Consider the following 23,779-nt stretch of genomic DNA (forward strand, 5'->3'; position numbering starts at 1 on the left):
TTACTGTTGTAGCTGCTGTTACAGTACATGCAGGTGCTCAGCTGTATAGCACAGAGTAAATAAGTAGAGTAATGACATATCACTGGCAAATGATAATGTGCATACCTGTCAACCCTCCCGTTTTTCCCGGGATTCTCCTATATTTTACAATTCTATCCCGCTGTCATCCCGTTAAGGTATTTTCCCGTATTTCTCCAGTATCCCTTTATCTTTCTGTGAAGAGCCAATCCTCCCTATATGCAACCCATACCGCCGAACCACCAGGGGCCGCCCCTTGCTCTTAAATGTGAATCTGTTCTGTGCTTTCATTTCATTTAGGCATGAAAACACTTTGAAATAAACATAAAAACGGCGCGATTCATTTCCTTTTTATTACAGGCGCCATTGCCCCTATGCAATCCTCAAAACAGTTAGTTCATGTAATGATGCATGACCGTCAGCTGAAGCGCTCCATAGTGATAAATAGACGCCGTTTCCCAAGCGGATTCTGTACAAACACGATTTGATGCGGAGCTCAAGTGGACACTGGGTTTTGGATGCGTGTTTGAACAGACATATTCACATAATAATAATAATAATAATGGCAGTTCATTCCACTGTGGCGACGCCAAATTAATAAAGGAACTTAGCCGGAAAGAAAATGAATGAATAATAATAATAATAACAACATCTAAACATGTCGATCTTGTTGGGATTTCTCTTAAACACAATACATTTTGTCTTAAATGAGCACAAATAGTTAGGAACGCAATCATATGCTTTCAGTATAGATCTGTGCACTTTTAAAGTGACACCTCTGTTATTTAATGTATACAGAATGTTTAAATTATGCAGTGAAGAAAAGATGAATGAGATTTGATTACTTGATTCAATTTCTTTATAATAATTAATAATTTTAATGAGCTGAACTGTTTACTAATTTATTTGCAGCTTTTTCTAACGTATACTAACTATTATATCCTTTGTAAATAATAATACAAATCTATTACTGACTGTTTAGGCAGTTTATTTACAATGAAACAGCTCCAGATGAACATATTTAGTGTGTTTTTTTTGGAGTATCCCTTATTTTCCCATCCCAATGTTTACAGGTATGAATGTGTTATCTTGTAAAAATGTACACTCAGTCCCATGGTTCTATTAACTCCCATAAAGGAATTATAAAGCAAAGATGTACATAAAATATAAGCGTGTGATTCACTTTAAGGTTTCGTTATTGTGCATGTGACTCCCTGATAAGCAGAGATTATAGCACTACAATATCAATACATCCTTACAGACATCAGAAATAATCGCTGAATGACGTCCTGAATGAAGGAGTTTTTATATTGTGGTAGAGGTACATTGTAAATCGCTGCGGTCATGACAATTGCGGCAGATGCAAAAACTAAGACACGCGAGGAAACAACTCCTCACGAAAATGAATGCCATGATCATATGAATTTAAGACTTGCCGATGTAATAACTTTTAATGTACAATCTAACTGAGTCACTTCTCTAAAGGTCAGCGAGAGGCTATACCGTTATAGTTAGGCAAAATCACACACACAAGTAAATACAAAAGATCTGAGTTTACTTGTGAATTTCCTTGGCATGATGGTGTCGCTTTAGAATTGTTGATTTAACAGCTATTTCCTCCAAAGAGCGGGAGAGCAAGATTCATGATTTATGGTCTTGTCTTGGCATCAAGCCTGAATCTTGCTTTTCTCTCAGCTGTGGCCATTTCATTATAGTTTAATCAGACAGACGCCCCTATGGATGATGATGTAATCGCATCCTGCATCTACTGTGGATCAGTTACTTAAGCTGCGGTCACACTTGACTTTTCCTCCCATAGACTTCCATTCATACGCACGTGAATGCGTCAGACCGGAAATGCGGGGTCATGCGTCAAGTTTCGCAGGTTGTTGCAGTGCAAAATTTAAGCTTGGTGAACTCTAACCTGCTAAATCGCATCACTTGACTGCATGAGACCAATCGAGGATCAAAACATGACCTCTCTGGACAGAAATGTAAAACATGGAGCAATCGCTCACTTTTTAAATATCTAATAAGCTTGTTTAATCCCGCCCCTTTTCGCAGCACCGCACGACAGAATATCGCAAACTCAAACTCTAATGTGACCGCAGCTTTACTCATGCACCAGATACCAAGATTAATTCTGATAGGATGTTCAATATTGGATATTCTATATTGGATATAATCACATTCTCATTTCCTTTTTATTAGTCAACGAAAATGTCAGTATGTTTTTATTTTTATTATCATCATCACTTCATTTTGATTAAGTGTTTGTCTAGTTTTCATCGGTAGAAACGAAATTAACACTGTTCAACATGACAATAACCTGAAAGACAAGGCCAAGTTGACATGTCATTGGCTACAGCAGAATAAAACGAACGTCCTGGAGTGGCCATCTCAGTCTCCTGACATCAGTATTATTGAGCGACTCTGGGGTGATCTTAAATGTGCCGTTCATGCAAGACAGTTCAAGAATTTACAGGAACTGGAGAGTTTTTGCAAAGAAGAATGGGCAGCTTTACCATCTGAGAAGATAAAGAATCTCATCAAAGACAGAATTATTAGCCCTTCAGAATTATTAGCCCCCTGTATATTTTGCGCAGTTTCTGTTTAAGAGAAAGAAGATTTTTTTTAACACATTTGTAAACATAATAGTTTTAATAACTCCTTTCTAATAACTGATTTATTTTATTTTTGCCATGATGAAAGTAAATAATCTGATCTCACGAGAACCAGCCTGATCTCACGAGAAAACGTAAGTATTTTACGTTTTGTCAGTTTAGTGGCTAGTTCTTACGAGTTCAGTCGCACGAAATTGTACGAATTTTAAAAGGAGGCGTGGCACCTAACCCCACCCCTAAACCCAACCGTCATTGGGGGATGAGAAAATCTTACTAAATTGTACGAATTAGATCGTACGAATTCGTATTAGCCACTAAATCAAAAAGTTACGAATTGCCGTGAGATTGTGTTGAGTATTTAGCTTAAAGTGACATTTAAAGGCTTAACCAGGTAAATAAAACAGTGGTCTGTTCTGTAGACAATCCAAGACAAATATTACTTAATGGGGCTGATGTCTTATTTAAGTGTGTGAATTGGGGTGCAACAACGGACACAAGATCGCTGAAGAACATTGAGAAACAGCCAGTGTTTCTTCAATAGCCTCCTTATTGTGCATCTTGAAACAGCCACACCAAAAGTTTTTTGTATCTCACCTGAAGTTATTTGTGGGTTTTTCTTTGCATCCCGAACAATTTTCCTTGCAGTTGAGGCTGAAATTTTAGTCGGTTTACCTGTGTGTGGGTTGTTTTCAACAGAAACCCTCATTTTCCACTTTAGTATTAAGGTTTGAACACTGCTGATTGGCATGCTCAATTCTTTGGTTATCTTTTTATATCCTTTTCCTGTTATATACAGTTCAACTACCTTATCCTGCAGACCTTTAACAATATTATCTGCTTTCCCCATTACTCAGAATCCAGAAACTGTCACGGTTTATGGGTTTGTGTGTTCTTTCTGTATGTTTTATGCCTTGTGTGTTGTCGTGTGTGAGAGTGTGTGCTTGTTTACCTTTTTTGTGTTGACGGCGTGCTATCGAATCAGCTGACTTGATCATCCTCCAGCTGATCCCTGTTTCACTGGCTATTTATTTCAGCTTGTGGGTACTGCTGGTTATCAGTCTGTTGTTTGTCCTTGTTCCTGTCTGTTGTCTCTCAGGATTCTTTGCAGTCTGTTCGTCAGTTGACGTCTTCATTTGGGCTGGCGGGCTCTCTTTGGTTTTGAACTTTTCATCGTCTCCGGAACATCCAGTTGTATCCTTTGATACCTATGTTTCTGTGATGAGCCTGAGGCTCGAACCCGGGTCTCTGGTGTAGTAGACCAGTGTTTAACCGTTCAGCCACAGGGAGAGCTGGTGAACCCAATTGCCAAGGCACAAGGTCTATTTCAAAAAAAGCTGTTTATTTAGGAAATCCAAATTCATCAAAAAGCACCCAGGCAAAAACATAGGAAGTAGTTAACCAACATAAAGTTCTCCGTAGAGCAAAGGGTACTTTAACCAAAAACACAATTGATGAAAGGTAGTAACTAGAGGACTTACGGCAACAGCGGTAGCACATCAAACTCAAAAACCAAGTAACAAGTGAAGACAAGAGGGTAGAATAAGTGTGGTTTATTTATAAACTCATTTCGAGAGGATCACGTGCTTATGATCAACACGGCTGGCTCCTCATTAGCTCCGTAATTTGACCCATCAGATAATTACGGAAGTATTATAAATAACCAGAGTTTTCCACTCCAGTTATCTTCGTCTTGAAGCTCGCTTCCCGCTACAAAACGCTCCAGCATCGCACCATTTAACCCATCGAGACGGAAGAACAAACAAACAAACAAACAAACAAACAAACAAACAACAACTCCAGCCAGAGCCCCGCTCTCCCTGAGAATTCAGCCGCAGCCTCGCCAGCTATCGAGCCTGGATTCCCGCAAAACGCCGTCCCACAAGCTCTTCCACCTTCTACTTCAAACTGCCTCACACAAACGCAGTCTACAAACTCCAACTAATCTCAAGGCGTCGGCGATCCAAGCCATGAAATTAAGCCGAACTCTCACTGCTCTCATAGCAGTGCACCCTCGGTAACGTATATAACACGCTTTAAGAGTAAGCCTAACGAAAATAACTTCTCTCCAAAAACTAAACCTTTCATAAATATTTCGGAAAACAAGACTCGTGTGACTAGAAAGATTTCAAACTAAAAACTCACCCTTCAAGCCTCCCGCCCGTCCACAGATCCATAAGTATTTGACTGCAAGGATCCAGGCAACATAATCCGTAAACAATAGTCCACGACATATTCATACGTCGATAAACATCGCTGTTATCATCCAGTCTAGTCACCGGCGTGCAGTAGCGTCTTTTACAAACACTAGTATTTGGTAAACAAAATGGCCGCCGATCTTTTGATTGACACTCCATCGAGCCGATAGCGGAAAGGAGAGGCGTCACTATCCAATGAGCTCTAAAACTCGATACGGTTCCGCCCTCCCTCAATAAATCATGAATGAACTCCGCTGTAAAAGACTTCGTGAATTAATCGGGCCAGATATGCTTGCAACTTTAATCATGTAAGATCCCTAACATGTTATTTAAACATGGATTAAAGTAAAGCCCATAACAATCATTCCATTAACACAGTTTTTACTTAGTGGTGACTTTTAAAGTTCATAGTTTGATGTTGGCATTTGATATATTTAATTTAAATAAATAAATAAAAAAAAATAAAAAATAAAAAAATCCGCTACTCTCACCTTTCCAGCCTAAGCACCACCCCCCCCCAACTTACGACTCCCCTGGAGTCTTGTCCCTGCCCACCTCCCACAGGAGTCTTCACCACCCCCTCCCTATTTAGACTCCTGTAGGAGTCTAACCCTTCAGCTCTAACTCCCACGGAGTCAACCCCAGAGCTACGACTCCCACGGAGTCCCGCCCCCACCCACCCCCGCTCTTTCGCCCAGGCCAATCCGCATCTTTCCTACCTTTCTAGCGTTGAGTTCCTCCGCATCTCCTGTTCTATATTCCCTAGCGTTGAGTTCCTCCGCATCTTCTCCCCTTCCTTCTAGCGTTGAATGCTTCCGCTCTTTCCTCAAACCCCCCCCCCTTACATCTCCTCTACCCACCCCTAACTCCCAAACCCCCTTTCCAGCGTCGAGTTTCTCCGCTACTTTCTTTCTTCAGTGTCGAGTTTCTCCGCTACTTCACTCTTTTCAGCATTGAGTTTCCCTGCTACTCTTTCTATATTCACAATAGCATCACTCACCCACCCTGACTCCCAAGGAGTCTTCCCATGCTCGGACTCCCCCGGAGTCCCGCTCAGCCCACCTCCTACAGGAGTCTCCACCACTCCCAACCCTCCCCAGACTCCTGTAGTAGTTCAATCCTACAGCTCTAACTCCCACGGAGTCATCCCCAGAGCTCTAAGTCTCAGACGATACTCCACCCCTACGTCCAGTAGATTTTCTTTTCTTTACCTTTCCAGCGTCGAGTTCCTCCGCATCTTATGCTCTCTTTCTCAGCGTCGAGTTCCTCCGCATCCCCTTCACTTCCTTCCAGCGTTGAATGCTTCCGCTCTTTTCTCCACCCTCTCCCCTTCCCACTCCCTACCCCTTTCTCAGCGTTGAGATCCTCCGCTCTTTTCTTCTTTCAGCATCAAGTTACCCTGCTACTTTCCTATTTCTAGCATCAAGTCCCTCTGCTACTCTCTGTCCTTCTGCTAGGCAACCTGACCCAGCCGCTCCTAAGAGCACGCTACCACTTCCCTCCTGCAGGAACCTATCTCCCTTCAATTCATATCCAGCAGCCGGATATGGCGCTGACCTCTCGCCTTTTGGGGGGCACTTCAATACGCGGCTGCTGTCCCGAGCTTTAAAGCTTTTTTTGGGGAGTTCTCGAGACCTACCTGAGCTCGAACTCCCCTCTCGCCCTTCTAACGGGAGGGAGCCCCGGGCTCGAGGATATTACGAGCTCAGGGCTCTCTCCCGGGACAGCATGCCAAATACACTTTATTGATTATCAGCTAAGTGTGAACTCTTGAAGTGTGGTTTATTTATAAACTCATTTCGAGAGGATCACGTGCTTATGATCAACACGGCTGGCTCCTCATTAGCTCCGTAATTTGACCCATCAGATAATTACGGAAGTATTATAAATAACCAGAGTTTTCCACTCCAGTTATCTTCGTCTTGAAGCTTCCCCCTCCTTCCACCCCAACTTCCTCCCTCTTTTTCCGATAGGGCGACATGGTGGCCCAGTGGCTAGCACTGTTGCCTCACAGCAAGAACACCGCTGGTCCAACCTTCTATCAGGCTGGTTAGTGTTTCTGTGCGGAGTTTACATGTTCTCCCCGTGTTCGCGTGGGTTTCCCCCGGGTCCCCCGGTTTCCTCCCACCGTCCAAAAACATATACCATAGAAATAGATTAAACCAAATTATCACCGAAAACAACCCTAGTTTACACTTCTCACGCGGCGACAAACAGGGGAGTTCTCGAGACCTACCTGAGCTCGAACTCCCCTCTCGCCCTTCTAACGGGAGGGAGCCCCGGGCTCGAGGATATTACGAGCTCAGGGCTCTCTCCCGGGACAGCATGCCAAATACGCTTTATTGATTATCAGCTAAGTGTGAACTCTTGAAATAGGCTAGACTAACAAGACACAGCTGAACAGAATTAACACAAATAAACCCAAAACAGAAACACTGGGGAAAATGGCGACATCTTGTGGAGAAAACAAACAATAGCTCAGAATATGACAGTTTCAATAAATATACTTGCAATTGGATCCTCTATATCTGAGGTGATTACAGAAACTTTAGCGCAGCACTGGATGAAAGATGCAATGGTCTGTAAGGAGTGCAGAAACTCATTGATCTTTTATACACACACAGACGAGCACATACTAATTACAAGCAAACAGATCATAGATGAAAATGGTTACCTTTAATAGCCACTCAAATCTGTTTGTGTCAACTTGTGTGCTTGTTATCAGGTCAAAATCACCAGAGTATTCATTCATTCATTTTCTTTTCGGCTTAGTCCATTTATTAATCAGGGGTCGCTACAGCGGAATGAACCGCCAATTTATCCAGCATATGTTTTACGCAGCGGATGCCCTTCCAGCCTCCCATAGCACAAGTCTTTGGGCTTGTGGGGGAAACCGGAGCACCTAGAGAAACCACACCAACACGGGGAGAACATGCAAACTCCACACAGAAAAGCCAACTGACCCAGCTGAGGTTCGAACCAGCGACCTTCTTGCTGTGAAGTGATCATGCTACTTACTGTGCCACTGTGATGCCCTTACCAGGGTATGTAAACTTTGAATCAAGGTCATTTAGGTAGTTTCTGTTGTCATTATGATTTAAGTTTACATAACCTGCCAGAATGTCAAACAACGAATGGCTTGAGTGACAGAAAAGCTTTTGTGTTATCAATTATATTCCCTGAAAAATGGCCAGGAAATATCTAAATAACCTACAGTGCTTTAAAATCATAGAACAGGAAGAGCTAGACAAAATTATAAATAGCTTTAAACCAGCTACGTGTATATTTGACCCAATTCCAACAAAGTTACTGAAAGAATTGCTACCTGTTATAGGAGAACCTCTTCTTAACATTATCAACTCTTCTTTATCTTTAGGCCATGTTCCAAATACTTACAAGCTAGCTGTTATTAAGCCTATTATTAAGAAACCACAACTGGACCCCAGCAACTTAGCTAATTATAGGCCTATTTCAAACCTTCCATTTATATCTAAAATGCTAGAAAAAGTTGTTTCTGCTCAATTATGCTCCTTTCTGCAGACCAACAATGTTTTTGAAGTGTTTCAGTCAGGTTTCAGAGCTCATCACAGTACAGAAACTGCATTAGTGAAAATAACCAACGATTTACTCTTAGCTGCTGACCAAGGGTGCATCTCGCTATTAGTTTTACTCGATCTTAGTGCTGCATTTGACACCATTGACCACAATATCCTCATTAATCGCTTAAACTCTACAGGTGTCCAGGGACAGGCCCTACAATGGTTTAAGTCATACTTAGCTGACCGTTACCAGTTTGTGAATATTAAAGGACAGCCTTCACAAATCAGCCCAGTAAAATACGGGGTGCCTCAAGGATCAGTTTTAGGCCTTTTGCTGTTTACAATATACATGCTACCCCTGGGAGACATTATTAGAAGACATGGGATCAGCTTTGACTGCTATGCTGATGATACTCAATTATATATTTCAACTAAACCTGACGAGACGTCTAAACTGTCCAAGCTAACTGAATAGAATTGAATTGAAATCATAAATTCTGGCAGGGTATATAAACTTCTGAGCATATATATATATATATATATATATATATATATATATATATATATATATATATATATATATATATATATATATATATATATATATATATAAATTTTCCTCTTAATAAAGTTATTTAAATCCATAATAGCTACAAATTTACGTTTAGCACCGTCGCCTGTTCGAAGATGGTCACTGGTTCGAGTCCAGGCTGGATCAGTTGGCATTTCTGTGTGGAGTTTGCATGTTCTCCCTGTGTGCAAATATAACACAAAGAAATGTGGACAAATAAACAAATATGGAGGACTGAAATATGAAACGGGGGCTTTTACAGTCATAAACAAATTACTTGATGTGCTGAAAGATGGATGAGAGCAGATACAGAAGAATCACCCATTGTGAGAAATATACGACTCTTGACCACATTCAAATAAACTTACTTAAAAAAAACAGAAGCAGTGATCAACAGAGAGAAAAAAATATGCAAATACACGTGAATGAGCTAGAAAAATGAAAAAGCCTTTTGTTTAGAGTAATAAACAAATGATGTGACGTGTTTATTGAAGGATGACAGCAGATGTAGAATAATCACACAGTCTGAAACTGCAGACAGAAACATCAGACTGAGGACAGAAACACACCAGCTCTGAGGTAAGGACACACACATCTACATATTACACTTTGATACACTCTGATGTCCTTCATTATTGTGTATTCTACATTCATGTTTCTATTTGAACTTGAAATGTTTTACTCCAAAATGGATCTGATTTTATATGTTTATGTCTCTGTTTCTTCCTCAGAAATGGCTCGAACTCTATATTTCCCTCTTCTCCTCATTGGTGAGTGTGTTTGTAGTTTTATTTATGGTTTATAGTTTCATTGGGTTTGACTCTGTTTTGAAAACCATCAAAGCAAAGTGTCTCTTTCACAGCTCTCTGCTCCATATCTGAATGTGTTCAGCGTCAGTATCACTTTATAAATGAGAACAAGTACTGGGCTGAAGCTCAGAGTTACTGCAGAGAGAATTATACAGATCTGGCCACTGTTGACAACATGAACGACATGATCCAGCTGAACAAGAGTGTGAAAGTGAATGATGGAGGTGTCTGGATTGGTCTTCAGGGTACAAATGTTTATAAATGGCATTGGTCTTCAGGTGAACTTGTAGTCTATCTGAACTGGGCATCTGAACAACCAGCTAGCAAGGATAATTGTACTGTTATAAAAAATGGACAATGGAGTGTTAAGCCATGTAGTAGCACCTTATTTTTCATCTGCTACAACAGTGAGTACAAACCCTTAAAATTACAAACATTCATTTAACACTAAAATGAAACTTTAAATGGCGGTTCATTCCACTGTGGTGGCCCCTAATAAATAAGGGACTAAGCTGTAAAATAAATTAATGAATGGAACTTTAAATGTGTTTAAATAAACATTATAAAATTTACATTGAAAATAAAACTAACATTCTCAAGTCAGATTTACTTTACAATATTGTCTCATATATTTCTGACAAACCTACTATTAACTAAACTGAAAAAGAGATGCTGAATTATAGTCTTACAGCATAAAGTTTAAAGAATAATAGTATTATTCATAATCATCATGAACTCATAAACACTTGACTTTTCATAACACTGGCTTTTCCTGAATTTTCACCTCTGCATCTGTTCATATAGAGCAGAATAATTATAATATGATAAAATAATGTGCTTTAATTGATTTTCTTAAAGTGAGCAGAGGACTGGTGTTTGTCAATCAGTCGATGAACTGGAGAGATGCTCAGAGTTCCTGCAGACAGAATCACATTGATCTGGTCAGTGTGAGGAACCAGAATGAGAGTCAACAGCTGGAGAAGTTCATTAATGACAGAAGCTTATCTGAATCTGAAGTCTGGATCGGTCTGTTCAGAGACATATGGCAGTGGTCAGATCAGAGCAACTCCTCATTCAGATACTGGAAACCTAGTCAACCTTATGCTCCAGATGATAAACACTGTGCAGCAGTTGAAAAGAGTGCTCAGGGACAATGGGGTGACTACTTGTGTAGTAGCAAACACCAGCTTCCTTTTGTGTGTCATGAAGGTGAGCAGATCCTCCAAACACACTCAATCCATCATCAGCTCCAGATCTCTTAAAGTCGACTCTACATGTCTGACATGTCAAATTCCTCCACAGTGTTTGTTCTGCATGTTGTTTTTGATCAGTCTCTCTCTAGTTTCTGCTTTGTTTTGTGTCCAGATAAACTGATTGTGATCCAGCAGAATCTGTCGTGGTCTGAAGCTCTGAGATACTGCAGACAGTATCATGTGGATCTGGTCTCGGTTCAGTCAGTGGAGACGCAGCGTCGTGTGATGAACGTGGTTAAACTGGCGTCTACTGAGGCGGTGTGGTTGGGTTTACGTCACTCCTGTGCTTTGGGCATCTGGTTCTGGGTGAGTGGAGAGACCGTGTGCTATCAGAACTGGGCTCCAGGGAACGGCACATCAGAGGAGGACTGTGAGCCCACAGTGAGATCTGGAGCAGTTCAGTCTGGAGGAGATCAGACCTGGATCAGTCGTCCTGAAACTGACAGACTCAACTTCATCTGCAGAAACTACTGAGAGTGAAGAAGTAAGATGAGGAATGTGCTCCTTTTTCATTCATTATTGGATTTTAAAGTAATCATTTTACATAATATAATCAACTTCAATAGACATTGATGCCTTATGCTGGGTTCACAGCAAGTGTGAAGGATTGTGGTTTGTCATTAGAGTAAACCTTCCATGAACCCATATCTATATAATTACCATCTGACCTCTGATCAGTTTTACACATTTGTAAGTATTTTAATGACACATTCGGAAGGTAGAGTTGGTGTAGTTAAACACTTGACCTGAGTAAGCTTTCAGTAAAAAAACAAACGAACAAACAGACATAACAGAAATGAAGATATTACACAGCACTTATTATTTCATATATTAGTTCATTCATTTTCTTTTTGGCTTAGTCCCTTTATTAATCTGGGGTCACCACAGCGGAATGAATCACTAAGTTATCCAGCAAATGTTTTACACAGCGGACACCCTTCCAGCCGCAACCCATCTCTTGAAAAGATCCACACACATTCACTCTCACACTACGGACAATTTAGCTTACCCAATTCACCTGTACCACATGTCGTCTTTGGACATGGACTGTGGGGGAAACCGGAGCACCCGGAGGAAACCCACGCGAATGCAGGGAAAACATGCAAACTCCACACAAACGCCAACTGGCCCAGCCGAGGCTCGACCAGCGACCTTCTTGCTGTGAGGCGACAGCACTACCTACTGCGCCACTGCATCGCCTCATATATTAGTTACGCACTTCATAACACTGAATAAACTGTTCACCTCACACAATTATTCAAAGCGTTTGGGGTCTGTGGTGTTTTTATCCTTTAAGACATTTAAGCTTTATAAACTCTGTGGTGTATAATCATTTCAATAACTTTATTGGGAAATTAGGGTTGATATGGCTTTAAAATATTATGTTAACCATTATATATTTAATTTAATTGAATATGAGTTCTCATAATTCTTGTGTTTGTACAGGTCCTTGTATGATGGTTTTGGGTATTTATTTGTTTCACCTATAGTTTCTTTTATTACTTCTATATATAAATGACTGGTTAACTGTGGGTTGCTAAGCATTATGTACCTATGTGAAATTAAATAATGGTTATTTAAGAAAACCTAAAGTTGGTCATTGAAATATTTACAATCCTTTGGTGTTATGAAATGTACCACCTGGTTCTATTAGGTAAGTCTTCAGTGTGGAGTTAGTTAGTTTTTGGTTAATTATTACTTGCTCAGCCCTGAAGCTATTTAGTTTCTGCTCTTATTCTTTGGTTTTCTGTAAATACAAACTTTTCCCCTTTTCTCACAATAAAAGAACCTTAAGATCATTAAAATCAATCCTGTTAACTGTTCATTTATTTATTTATTTCCTTTAACTTGTTCAACCTCAGCCCTAGACATTTGGGCTCGTAACACACTAATACCAGCTGAAATAAACACGTTAAACCAGCAATCTTTTGTTTTTGCTGATTGCAGAATTGAATATTGTTAAATATATTTAATAATGAGGACAGTCATTTTTGCTCACTTTATGCAGATGCAGTAAAACAGAGTTGATGAACATGCACAATGAAACATTTCTACATTTATTTATTAGAAAATGTTTACTGATATTTTTAAAACCCCAGTAGTTTTGCATTTGAACTTTTTTGTGTATGTATTGCATTAACGTCAAAGTTAAAGTAAAGATGAATTCAGTTTAATGAGAACAATAACTGACTGTTCATCCTTCAGTTTCCCATTTGAGATGTAAATGTTGTCCATTCTGAATGTACACCAAAACCTGATGTACATAAGCAAATGAATAATGAGGGTGTGCACACAAGGAAATGTATTTGAGTTTTATAAACATATAAACAAAAACAGGAATAAACAGAAGTTTTTTTTTTTGTAAGAACCATCAATCCATGTGTTTTGTTAAATTGTGATGTATTTAGCTGATATCTTGACACTATTCAGTGTCAAGATATCAAAGCTGTGTTCAAGCTGCAAAGACTACTGAACTTAATAGCTTTTATAAAGCAATTTCTTATTCTCCTTTGCTGCTACATTAAGTAACAAATGGCTTGGCCGAGAGCTGTGGCAATAGAGCGAGGCTGATGGCTCAAGTGTTAAAGAGTAAGGGTTATATGCACACTGAACTCAAGTCTCATGGAGGAGCAGAAGCATAAAAGAAAGATGAGAGAGGACCAGGCCTGGAGTTTTTGTTTTGCTTTCAGTTCAGTGGTAGTCATCATAACTGTGCGTTCACACCGAAAGAGGTGAGAGCGCCCAAGGTCGCTCTGGCCGCCCTGGCGACAATGCTGTCTGCCTTCAGCTCCGGCGGTCGAGAGCGTCAAAATTCGCTACATTGATCTCGTATTTAAAGGAGCCGTTGCAGCATATCAGTTTTATTCCTGCATAAAACATGCTTTCTAGCATGAAAATGTTGCGCATTTCTTATCAAATCATTTAACAATGGAAGATCAAGTTGCATGTGGTGTGCCTTTGCTACACTTAATTGTCCAATGTGTCCATATGGCTGAAATATCCTGAAGCAGCAGTACTGTTTTGTACAGTCGCATGAGATTCCCGCGTTTTTAAAGATAAATAAATAAATAAATAAATAAATAAATAAATAAATATATATATATATATATATATATATATATATATATATATATATATATATATATATATATAACATTAATGCACATCAGTAACTCGCCAGTAACTTATTTAATGCATGTTCCTGTAAGAAAGCATTGTAAATAATTGAAAATCCGGTGACCGCAATAATCAAACCCCTGGGAACAACTGTGGTCGGAACCAAAGTTCAAAGGTCTGTTCTCTGAACTCTTCTCAAGCGGTGGACTTCTTCATTCTGATTGCTTGCCGCCAAACCGCGTCATAGCTCATTACCATAGAGTTGACTTGATTACAACTCTCCTCGACGCTCACACTGGCGAAGACGCGTCGCGCTGCTCTTTGCTGCTTATCGCCGCCGGCTCTCATTGAAAATTAACGACTTCCGGCTACTTTGACGCTCTCGCTGCTTTCGGTTTGAACGTACGGTGAGGGACTGCCATTGTCTGTTTGTTTTCTTTATTTACTCATTAAATTTTAAATAATCAAGTATTTAAAGGTTCATCGGTTATCTGCCTCCTCATTCCTGATGTTCAGGGAGCCATCAGCTGCATTATTGTGTGATCCACACTTCACTGAGTTAAAGATTGAGTTGACCTGATTCAGCATAGAAGAGAGCGCTCTGATTTGAGCCGGCTGTAATTTTGCTACATTTTTTGAATATTCGCAGACGATATTTATTATTAGATTATCAGTCATCCTTGCACGAGTGAATCCCTCCATGGTGAGTTACAATTCCTGTGATAATAATACTAAATGCTGCTTTGTTTACACTTTGCAATCGTGCATCGGAAGTTGTATTGAGAAAACAGCTACTGCCCCATACAGGTGAGGATAAACACATCACAGAATTCAATTCAATTCACCTTTATTTGTATAGCGCTTATACAATGTAGATTGTGTCAAAGCAGCTTCACATAAAAGATCATAGTAAATAGGAACAGTGTAGTTCAGTTTGAAGTGTTTAAGTTCAGTTCAGTTTAGCTCAGTTCAGTGTGGTTTAATAATCACTACTGAGAGTCCAAACACTGAAGAGCAAATCCAACGATGCGCAGCTCTATAGAAGTTCTCACTTCAGAACGCGTGCTCTCATTTAATCTATTTGGTATGTTGATGGGCAGATTTTTGGTCCAGACACCACACTGTGTCCAAACACAATTGGGTTTTCATCTGCACTAGATTCTTGGTGTTGCATTGGTATCTTCCAAGCTTTAGTGTTTTATTAAATCTAAGAATTATAACAGGCAAGACAGGACTGAAAACTAGAAAACTGGGAATGCAGAAAATAAAGCTTGGGAAGAAACATAAAAACACACAGGAAGAGCTCACAGCAAAGACAATGTCCAACAAACAAAATGAAATTAAGGCCAACAAGGTATCAAAGTGGTGACCGATGTGCAGGTTTATGTGTAAGTAAACAGACTCTGCTAATGGTATCATGTCAAAACGTACACCTAGTTCAATAATTTTTTCTCTATAATGTGGAACCACTGGCAAGTTAGCGTGAATATAAACATTTGATATGGTGGATTCTGTATTTCTTTATTTGTTCTTTCTTTGTTGGTTTTTGGTTGCATCCTCTATTAACAAACTTCAATTAGTACAAAATGCAGCTGCCAGAGTTCTTACCAGGTCTAGAAAATTTGATCACATCACCCCAATTTTATCCTTACACTGGCTGCCTGTTAAGTTTCGTATTGAATTTAAAATATTGCTTCTTACATATAAAGCTTTAAATAATCTAGCTCCTGTTTATCTAACCAATCTTCTGTCTCGCTACAATCCAACTCGCTCTTTAAGGTCTCAAAACTTAGGGCTTCTGGTAGTACCTAGAATAGCAAAGTCGAGTAAAGGAGGTCGAGCCTTCTCATTTATAGCTCCTAAACTCTGGAATAGCCTTCCTGATAACGTCCGAGGCTCAGACACACTCTCCCAATTCAAAACTAAATTAAAGACCTATCTGTTCAGTAAAGCATACACTTAGTGCACCACTTAGGGGGCTTCCACACACGTTCTGCATCTTGTTTATATACACTATGAACAGCAGCTACGCTAATTATTTCCTTTATTCTCCATTTCCACCTGGGGATACTCTTCCCGAGGCCCTCAGACTATGCAGAGTCACTGATTCGATCCAAGACCAACGACGAGATGATCCCAAGGTTTCCATATCCTGGACCAGGCCGAATCTTGAGCAGCTACTGTTATGGTCATGGACTGATTCCTGTGACGCTCCAGAGACAGACGAGTCTTCGCTGAGGCCAGCTTCCAGCCTCCGCCGCTGAGACTGCAGCTCTGCACAAGACGTTTGGCCAGCTGAGAAATTAAAATGGTCGTGCCCAACTGAGCCTGGTATCTCTCAAGGTTTTTTTTTCTTCACTTCCGCCATTAGTGAAGTTTTTTTTCCCCCTCCGCTGTCGCCACTGGCTTGCATGGTTCGGGATCTGTAGAGCTGCGCATCGTTGGATTTGCTCTTCAGTGTTTGGACTCTCAGTAGTGATTATTAAACCACACTGAACTGAGCTAAACTGAACTGAACTTAAACACTACAAACTGAACGACACTGTTGCAATTTACTGTGATCTTTTATGTGAAGCTGCTTTGACACAATCTACATTGTATAAGCGCTATACAAATAAAGGTGAATTGAATTGAATTGAATTTTTGGTTGGATGTTTCACAAAATGGTACTTTAATGTCATCCATGAGAAAACACAGGTATAACTCTTAATTCTCTTGTACGTAATATAGCGGATTTCAAGAATTCACCCTTGCAGACATCCCAAGTCTCCCGGAAGTTCCGGGAGTGTCCCGCATATGCATAGAGACTCCCGGATGCCCACAAAGAAATGATAATCTCCCGGAAATCGCCCAACCCACACAAGCAAACCAAGATGAACATTTTCAGAGAAAAACCCACACGAACATGGGGAGAACATGTAAACTCCGCACAGAAATGTCAGCTGGCCTGGTAAGGGCTTGAATCAGGGACGTTCTTGCTGTAAGACAACAGTGCTAATCACCGGGCTTGACGTGCTGCACTTTCTTGAAAGGGAGGAGGAGTAGGGGCGAATAGGGATTCTGAGGATACTGAGGTAAGAATTTCTAGTTATTTATGTTGAGTTAGAAATTGACTGATTGGTGGATCGTGTATTAGCTGATGCTGGACAAGCAGTGTTCAATCATAAGCACGGACACTTTAGTTTATAAATAAACCACACTTATTGTGTACGGTCATACACCCAAAGCGCTTCACATGAGGGGGGTCTCTCCACACCATCGCCAATGTGCAGCATCCATTTGGATGATGTGACGGCAGATACATGACAGGTCTCATCACACACCAGCTATAGGGGGAGTGGAGAAACAGTGATAGAGCCAATTCAGTGGATGGGGATGATTGGGAGGCCATGATTGGTAAGGACTAAAGCTGCGGTCACACTTGACTTTTCTCCCCATAGACTTCCATTCATACGCACGCGAATGCTTCAGACCGGAAACGCAGGGTCATGCGTCAAGTTTCGCAGGTTGCTGAGGTGCCAAGTTCAAGCTTGGTGAACTCTGACCTTCGAAATGGCATCACTTGACTGTGTGAGACCAATCGAAGATCAAAACACGACCTCTCTGGATAGAAATTTAAAACATGGAGCAATCGCTTGCTTTTTTAATGTTTAATCATCTTTTAAATCCGCCCCTTTTTTGCACCACCGTATGACAGAATTTCGCATTATCTAACTCTAGTGTGACCTCAGCTTAATGGAGGGAATTTGGCCAGAACACCGGGGTTACACCCCTACTCTTTACGAGAAGTGCCATGGGATTTTCAATGACCACAAAACTTATATTTGACTTATAATGGACTTTGAGTCTGGAAATAAAGTAGATGATGATGATGACGGCTGCCACAACTAACAAGAAAATGCAGTATATCTGATTGGAAATTCATTTTTTATTCTATTTTTAACTCTATTCTGTTCATTTCTATTCTTATTTTGGTAGTAAACATTCCACTGTAATATGTATGAATGCAGTTATTTTTTCTGTTGTTGATTTTTACATAAAATACAAATAAGTTGGTATGTGTGCACATCCTCATAGTTAATTTGCTTATGAACACACCATGTTATGACATTCAGGAAGGACAGTTGCATCCCTGATGTGAACCAGAAGGATGAACAGTCAACGTTATTGTTGTGACTTTATGTAAATCACTTTGACTTTGAAAACATATTGCATGGAACAGCATATTTACATATATGTTTACATGTTTGTACTGAAGTCAGTCACCTATTTCACCTTTATGCGTATTAAGAACAGTTAAAAAAATCAGGCAGAAAATTCAACTACATAATAATTAGTCCAGCTAGCAAACAGGCAAAAGGTTAATCTAAAAGGCAGTAATTTAATAAAGCAGATGAGGAGATCATACAAGTGGCAAACAGAATAGTGTTGGTCACATTTTATTTTGATGGTCCGTTTGTTCAGTTTGAGTTACATTGCATCTACATGCCAACCAATTCTCATTAGATTATAAGTAGACTGCTAGGTTGGGATTAGTGTAAGTTGACATGCACTTGTAAAGTTTCTTATAGTCAGTTAAATGTCTGTTGAAGGAGCTGAATCAGCAGATATTAAGCCAGGCATGGGCAAACTCGATCCTGGAGGGCCGGTGTCCCTGCAGAGTTTTGCTCCAACACTAATCAAACACACCTGAACACCCTAATTAGTGTCTTCAAGATCACTAGAAAGCTACAAGCAGGTGTGTTTGATTAGAGTTGGTGCAAAACTATGCAGGGACACCGGCCCTCCAGGATGGAGTTTGCCCATCCCTGTATTAAGCAGACAGTCTACTAATACTCAAATGGACCATCAAAATAAAGTGTTACCATAGTGTTTGGTAGTGATGTCCACTTTTGAAAGACTACTTCAAGAAGCTTTGAAACATTTACAAATATTTTGCTTTGCATCAATAGATCTTAAATTGCCAAGGTCACTTGATTTCAACCCGTTAATTGTACGTGAGTCTGCCTGAAAGAGGTGGTTCGTGCAAACTCTAGAACAGTTCACTTCTGATATGAATGCAATCGTACCCAATAATGGAAGTGATCCACCATAACGTTCATTCGTGTGTGTATGTCTGTGTAGCACCTACCTTGGCGACAAGCGGGACTGACCCGGTGGAAACAGTGATAATGTCTGCTTGTCTCCACCAAAAACAACTTCTGCAGACATCGCATGATATTCTGAACGTTTGCCTTGCCTTATTGTTACCTAGCAACAGCTGTACACACGCTGTACACACAACAGGAGCTAGATGACGTAAGCGTGCCAGGGTTCAGAAGGAAAAAGACAGTGACTACGTTTACATGGACATCATTAATCAAATTTTTTCCCTTAATTTGAATTAGAAAATAATATGATTAAGGTGTTTACTGTTTGAATGTTCCTTTCATGATCCCTTTTCACATGTTATAACACATAATTTGATTAATGTTATTGCGTATTCATGCTATCTACGTTAATTTCATGTTATTTCAGGTGTCTGATTTTAATTTGCGGACTTTAACCGTAGTTCAGCACTTTCACTTTCATTCAGGAACATTTCATGCATGCCCCCCGTGACAAACAAGATATTGGATACGAGTATGAACTGCAGGAAGAGTGTCGTATTAATAGAATTTGATACCGTACGCCGTATGGGGAAAAAACCTCTGCATTTTGTGATGCAGGTGTCTGTGGTCCTTTACTGACTCTGTAGGTGCAGAGAATAGTGTCAAATACCCGTGTGTGTATAGACTATCCTGTCGCAAAATGCTAAATCCTACATGATAGTAATAGTTTGATTACGGTGTTTACATGTCTGTATGAGAGTTGGTTGCTCTTACAAGGAAGCTAAAGACCCTGACGTCTAGCATCTGTCGCTAGAGCACCTTTTGAGGTCAGAGGAGTGAAATTTACCTGCACAGCACTTCACTAGCTGGCCTCACCTCCCTAAACCCCACTCCCATCTGGATCACGGCACCAATGTAACCCCGCCGGTCCTACACCACGCAAGCACCACAGCAATGTTACATCAGTTACCATTTAACTGTGGAGTTTGCATGTTCTCCCTGTGTTGGCGTGTGTTTCTTCCGGGTGCTCTGGTTTCCCCCACAGTCCAAAGACATGCTATAGGTGAATTGAATAAGCTAAATTGGCTGTAGTGTTTGAGTGTGAATGCAAGAGTGTATGGGTGTTTCTTTGTGTTGGGTAGTGGCTGGAAGGACATCCACTGCATAAAAAACATACGCTAGAATAGTTGACGGTTCATTCCGCTGTGAGGACCCCTAATTAATTAAGGGACTAAGCCGAAAAGAAAATGAATGAATAAATGAATGAAAACGCAAATGTTGAGGTGGATTAATCTTGTGAAGCTATGGAAAATCTTCATGTGAGACTCGACTCTAGAACCACATTCAAATCAACACATTTCCAGAGAAGTACAGCAACAACAGACAACACAGAGAACAAATGCAAATTCTCCTTAACGAGGAAGAAAAATAGAGTAATTAACATGATGTGACAGATGAGAGCAGATATAGAATAATCACAGTCTGAAGCTGCAGACAGAAACATCAGACTGAGGACAGAAACACACCAGCTCTGAAGTAAGAACAAAAACATCTACAGTCTTTATACACAAATAATAGACTTCTGAGATATTTATATTGTCTTAAAACTATAGATCATGATATGTTTTTTTTTTAAATGTGAAAACATTAAAGTTTCCTCCACAGAAATGGCTCAGACTCTATATTTTCCTCTTCTCCTCATTGGTGAGTGTGTTTGTAGTTTTATTTATGGTTTATAGTTTCATTAGGTTTGACTCTGTTCTGAAAAGCATTAAAGCAAAGTGTCTCTTTCACAGCTCTCTGCTCCATATCTGAATGTGTTCAGCGTCAGTATCACTTTATAAATGAGAAGAAGAACTGGACTGAAGCTCAGAGATACTGCAGAGAGAAATACACAGATCTGGCCACTGTTGACAACATGAACGACATGATCCAGCTGATGAAGAGTGGGGATAATGGAGGTGTTGAGAATATCTGGATTGGTCTTCACAAGACGAGTGTTTATAAATGGCATTGGTCTTCAGGTGATCCTGCGCTCTTTCTGAACTGGACATCTCCACAACCAGCCTACAGTGAAGAGTGTACTGTTATGTATAATGGGCAATGGATTAATGAGGCATGTGATAACACCCGTGTTTTCATCTGCTATAACAGTGAGTACAAACCCCTACAGTACAAAACATAAATTTAGCAAAAGATGCTTCAACTGGAAAATTCCATGTTACTTTAGTAAATATTATAGATATTAAGTACCTAAATAAAATTATTAATATTCATTATCAACTCAACTCTTCATAAAACAGGGTTTTCTTAAACTTTCACCGCTGCTTCTGTTCACAGCCAAAGCATACAGCAGATTTTCATTCAGTGCGCCAAAGCTGTGGAATGCACTCCCCATCAGCATTAGGAATGCTGCCTCTCTTGACTGTTTTAAGAAACTTCTTAAGACTCACCTTTTTAGCATTGCTTTTAACTTAGGATGATCATTTCATTAACTTTTTATTCTATCTTATGGTTCATATTTTTATTGTTTTATTGCATCTTTTATTGTTGTGCTGTTTGCTTGCCTTGTATTGCCAGTATTTTGCCTTGTAGCGCTTTGAGTTTAAGAAAAGCGCATTACAAATAAAATGTATTATTATTAATTTACTGATAAAATTTTATTTTTGTCTGATTTTCTTAAAGTGAGCAGAGGACTGGTGTTTGTCAATCAGTCGATAAAGTGGAGAGATGCTCAGAGTTACTGCAGACAGAAATACATTGATCTGGTCAGTGTAAGGAACCAGAATGAGAATCAACAGCTGGAGAAGTTCATTAAAGACAGTCAGAAATTTGGATCTGAAGTCTGGATCGGTCTGTTCAGAGACTCATGGCAGTGGTCAGATCAGAGCAACTCCTCATTCAGATACTGGGATACTGGTGAACCAAATAATGTTGGAGAAAACTGTGCAGTGATTGGGACGAAAGCTCAGAGAGGATGGGCAGACGTCTTTTGTAATAACCGCCAATTTCCTTTTGTGTGTCATGAAGGTGAGCAGATCCTCATAACACTCACAATCCATCATCAGCTCCAGATCTCTTAACTCTTTCCCTGAAAGTGTTTTAAAAAGGTTGCCAGCAATTATGATGGTTTTCACCTAAATTTGATGGCCCTCAGGAAGTTTTCTCATAGGAACATATGATCATATTATATATAACGATAAATATCCAAGCCTCTGCAAAAAATCAAATAAAATGTATATTCATGGGCTTGTGTTTTCCCCCAATTGAATGCTGGTAGGTTTAATCAAAAATGCAACATTTCTGACAAAAACTGAGAAAAGGCCAGTACATTTTCAAGAAGTATATAATACACACATAATACACATGCATAAACATGTTTTTGTGAGCACACACATGTGTGTGTAAAACTCTTCCACATTTCTAACCTCATGCAAATCAACAGCGGTAATTAATTGAACTGTGGCAAGTTCTGATGAAGCTCTAAATAAGCCAAAGGAAGCTTGTATAGCCGTCAATGGCGGTGAAAGTGTTAAAGTTGACTCTACATGTCTGACATGACAAATTCCTCCACAGTGTTTGTTCTGCATGTTGTTTTTGATCAGTCTCTCTCTAGTTTCTGCTTTGTTTTGTGTCCAGATAAACTGATTGTGATTCAGCAGAATCTGTCGTGGTCTGAAGCTCTGAGATACTGCAGACAGCATCATGTGGATCTGGTCTCGGTTCAGTCAGTGGAGATGCAGCGTCGTGTGATGAACGTGGTTAAACTGGCGTCTACTAAGGCAGTGTGGTTGGGTTTACGTCACTCCTGTGCTTTGGGCATCTGGTTCTGGGTGAGTGGAGAGACCGTGTGCTATCAGAACTGGGCTCCAGGGAACGGCACATCAGAGGAGGACTGTGAGCCCACAGTGAGATCTGGAGCAGTTCAGTCTGGGGGAAATCAGACCTGGATCAGCCGTCCTGAAACTGACAGACTCAACTTCATCTGCAGAAACTACTGAGAGTGAAGAAGTGAGATAATGGATGTGTTCATTTACATGTAACATCAGATTTTGAAGTAATATATTTACATAAAATAATCAACTTCTTTTGAATGCAGTGATGAGCCTTTCTGAGGCTCAGCTTTGGGAGGATTTGAAATCTTTGCAAAACAACGCTTGATTTTTTTTTTTTTTTTTTTAGATTTATAGCACCAAATTTACCTATGATTTGAGTTTGTCTGTATTTTATCCAAACTTTGGTTGGATGTTAGTGTGTATAATGGTTTGTATCACAAATCAAACTGACAGTAAAATAATTTTAATAAATGAAGCTTTGTTTTGTCATACCTAATAAAGATTATGTTAAATTTCAGTGCTGTCATGAGCCCCTTTCACACAGTGATACCGAAAAATTTCCGGAACAACTTTACCGGTAAATTCAATAAAGCACTGTTCACACAGGCGACGACATTACAAATTTTTTCTGGAAAAGACCATTCACACATCCATTCCAAAATACCGGTAAACTCTGACATCATTAACCAGAAATGAGCTGTAATCGGCTGCGCTTGTATGTGTAAAC

The 23,779-nt window shown here is 39.9% G+C and overlaps 2 protein-coding genes across 2 annotated transcripts; both read left to right on the forward strand.

The window, feature by feature from the left end:
* Nucleotides 1-425: 425 nt before the first annotated feature.
* LOC130232600 (C-type mannose receptor 2-like) lies at nucleotides 426-12,826 on the forward strand. The gene is made up of 5 exons (XM_056462577.1): nucleotides 426-455; nucleotides 9,679-9,717; nucleotides 9,791-10,163; nucleotides 10,615-10,965; nucleotides 11,122-12,826. The coding sequence occupies exons 1-5, from the start codon at nucleotides 426-428 to the stop codon at nucleotides 11,481-11,483; spliced, it is 1,155 nt and encodes a 384-aa protein (XP_056318552.1). The 3' UTR covers nucleotides 11,484-12,826.
* An 8,194-nt stretch (nucleotides 12,827-21,020) lies between these two features.
* On the forward strand, nucleotides 21,021-23,497 carry LOC130231600 (C-type mannose receptor 2-like). The gene is made up of 3 exons (XM_056460946.1): nucleotides 21,021-21,369; nucleotides 21,902-22,246; nucleotides 22,856-23,497. The coding sequence occupies exons 1-3, from the start codon at nucleotides 21,135-21,137 to the stop codon at nucleotides 23,215-23,217; spliced, it is 942 nt and encodes a 313-aa protein (XP_056316921.1). The 5' UTR covers nucleotides 21,021-21,134; the 3' UTR covers nucleotides 23,218-23,497.
* Nucleotides 23,498-23,779: the final 282 nt, after the last annotated feature.

This window comes from Danio aesculapii, chromosome 7 (genome assembly GCF_903798145.1).
Source record: "Danio aesculapii chromosome 7, fDanAes4.1, whole genome shotgun sequence".
In the NCBI taxonomy this organism is placed as follows: domain Eukaryota; kingdom Metazoa; phylum Chordata; class Actinopteri; order Cypriniformes; family Danionidae; genus Danio; species Danio aesculapii.

Coding starts and splice junctions, on each gene's coding strand:
- LOC130231600 (XM_056460946.1), top strand. CDS start 21,135: ATGAACGACATGATCCAGCTGATGAAGAGTGGGGATAATGGAGGTGTT. Junction 21,370..21,901: donor TGTTTTCATCTGCTATAACA/GTGAGTACAAAC, acceptor ATTTTCTTAAAG/TGAGCAGAGGACTGGTGTTT. Junction 22,247..22,855: donor TCCTTTTGTGTGTCATGAAG/GTGAGCAGATCC, acceptor TTTTGTGTCCAG/ATAAACTGATTGTGATTCAG.
- LOC130232600 (XM_056462577.1), top strand. CDS start 426: ATGCATGACCGTCAGCTGAAGCGCTCCATA. Junction 456..9,678: donor GTCAGCTGAAGCGCTCCATA/GTGATAAATAGA, acceptor TTTCTTCCTCAG/AAATGGCTCGAACTCTATAT. Junction 10,966..11,121: donor TCCTTTTGTGTGTCATGAAG/GTGAGCAGATCC, acceptor TTTTGTGTCCAG/ATAAACTGATTGTGATCCAG.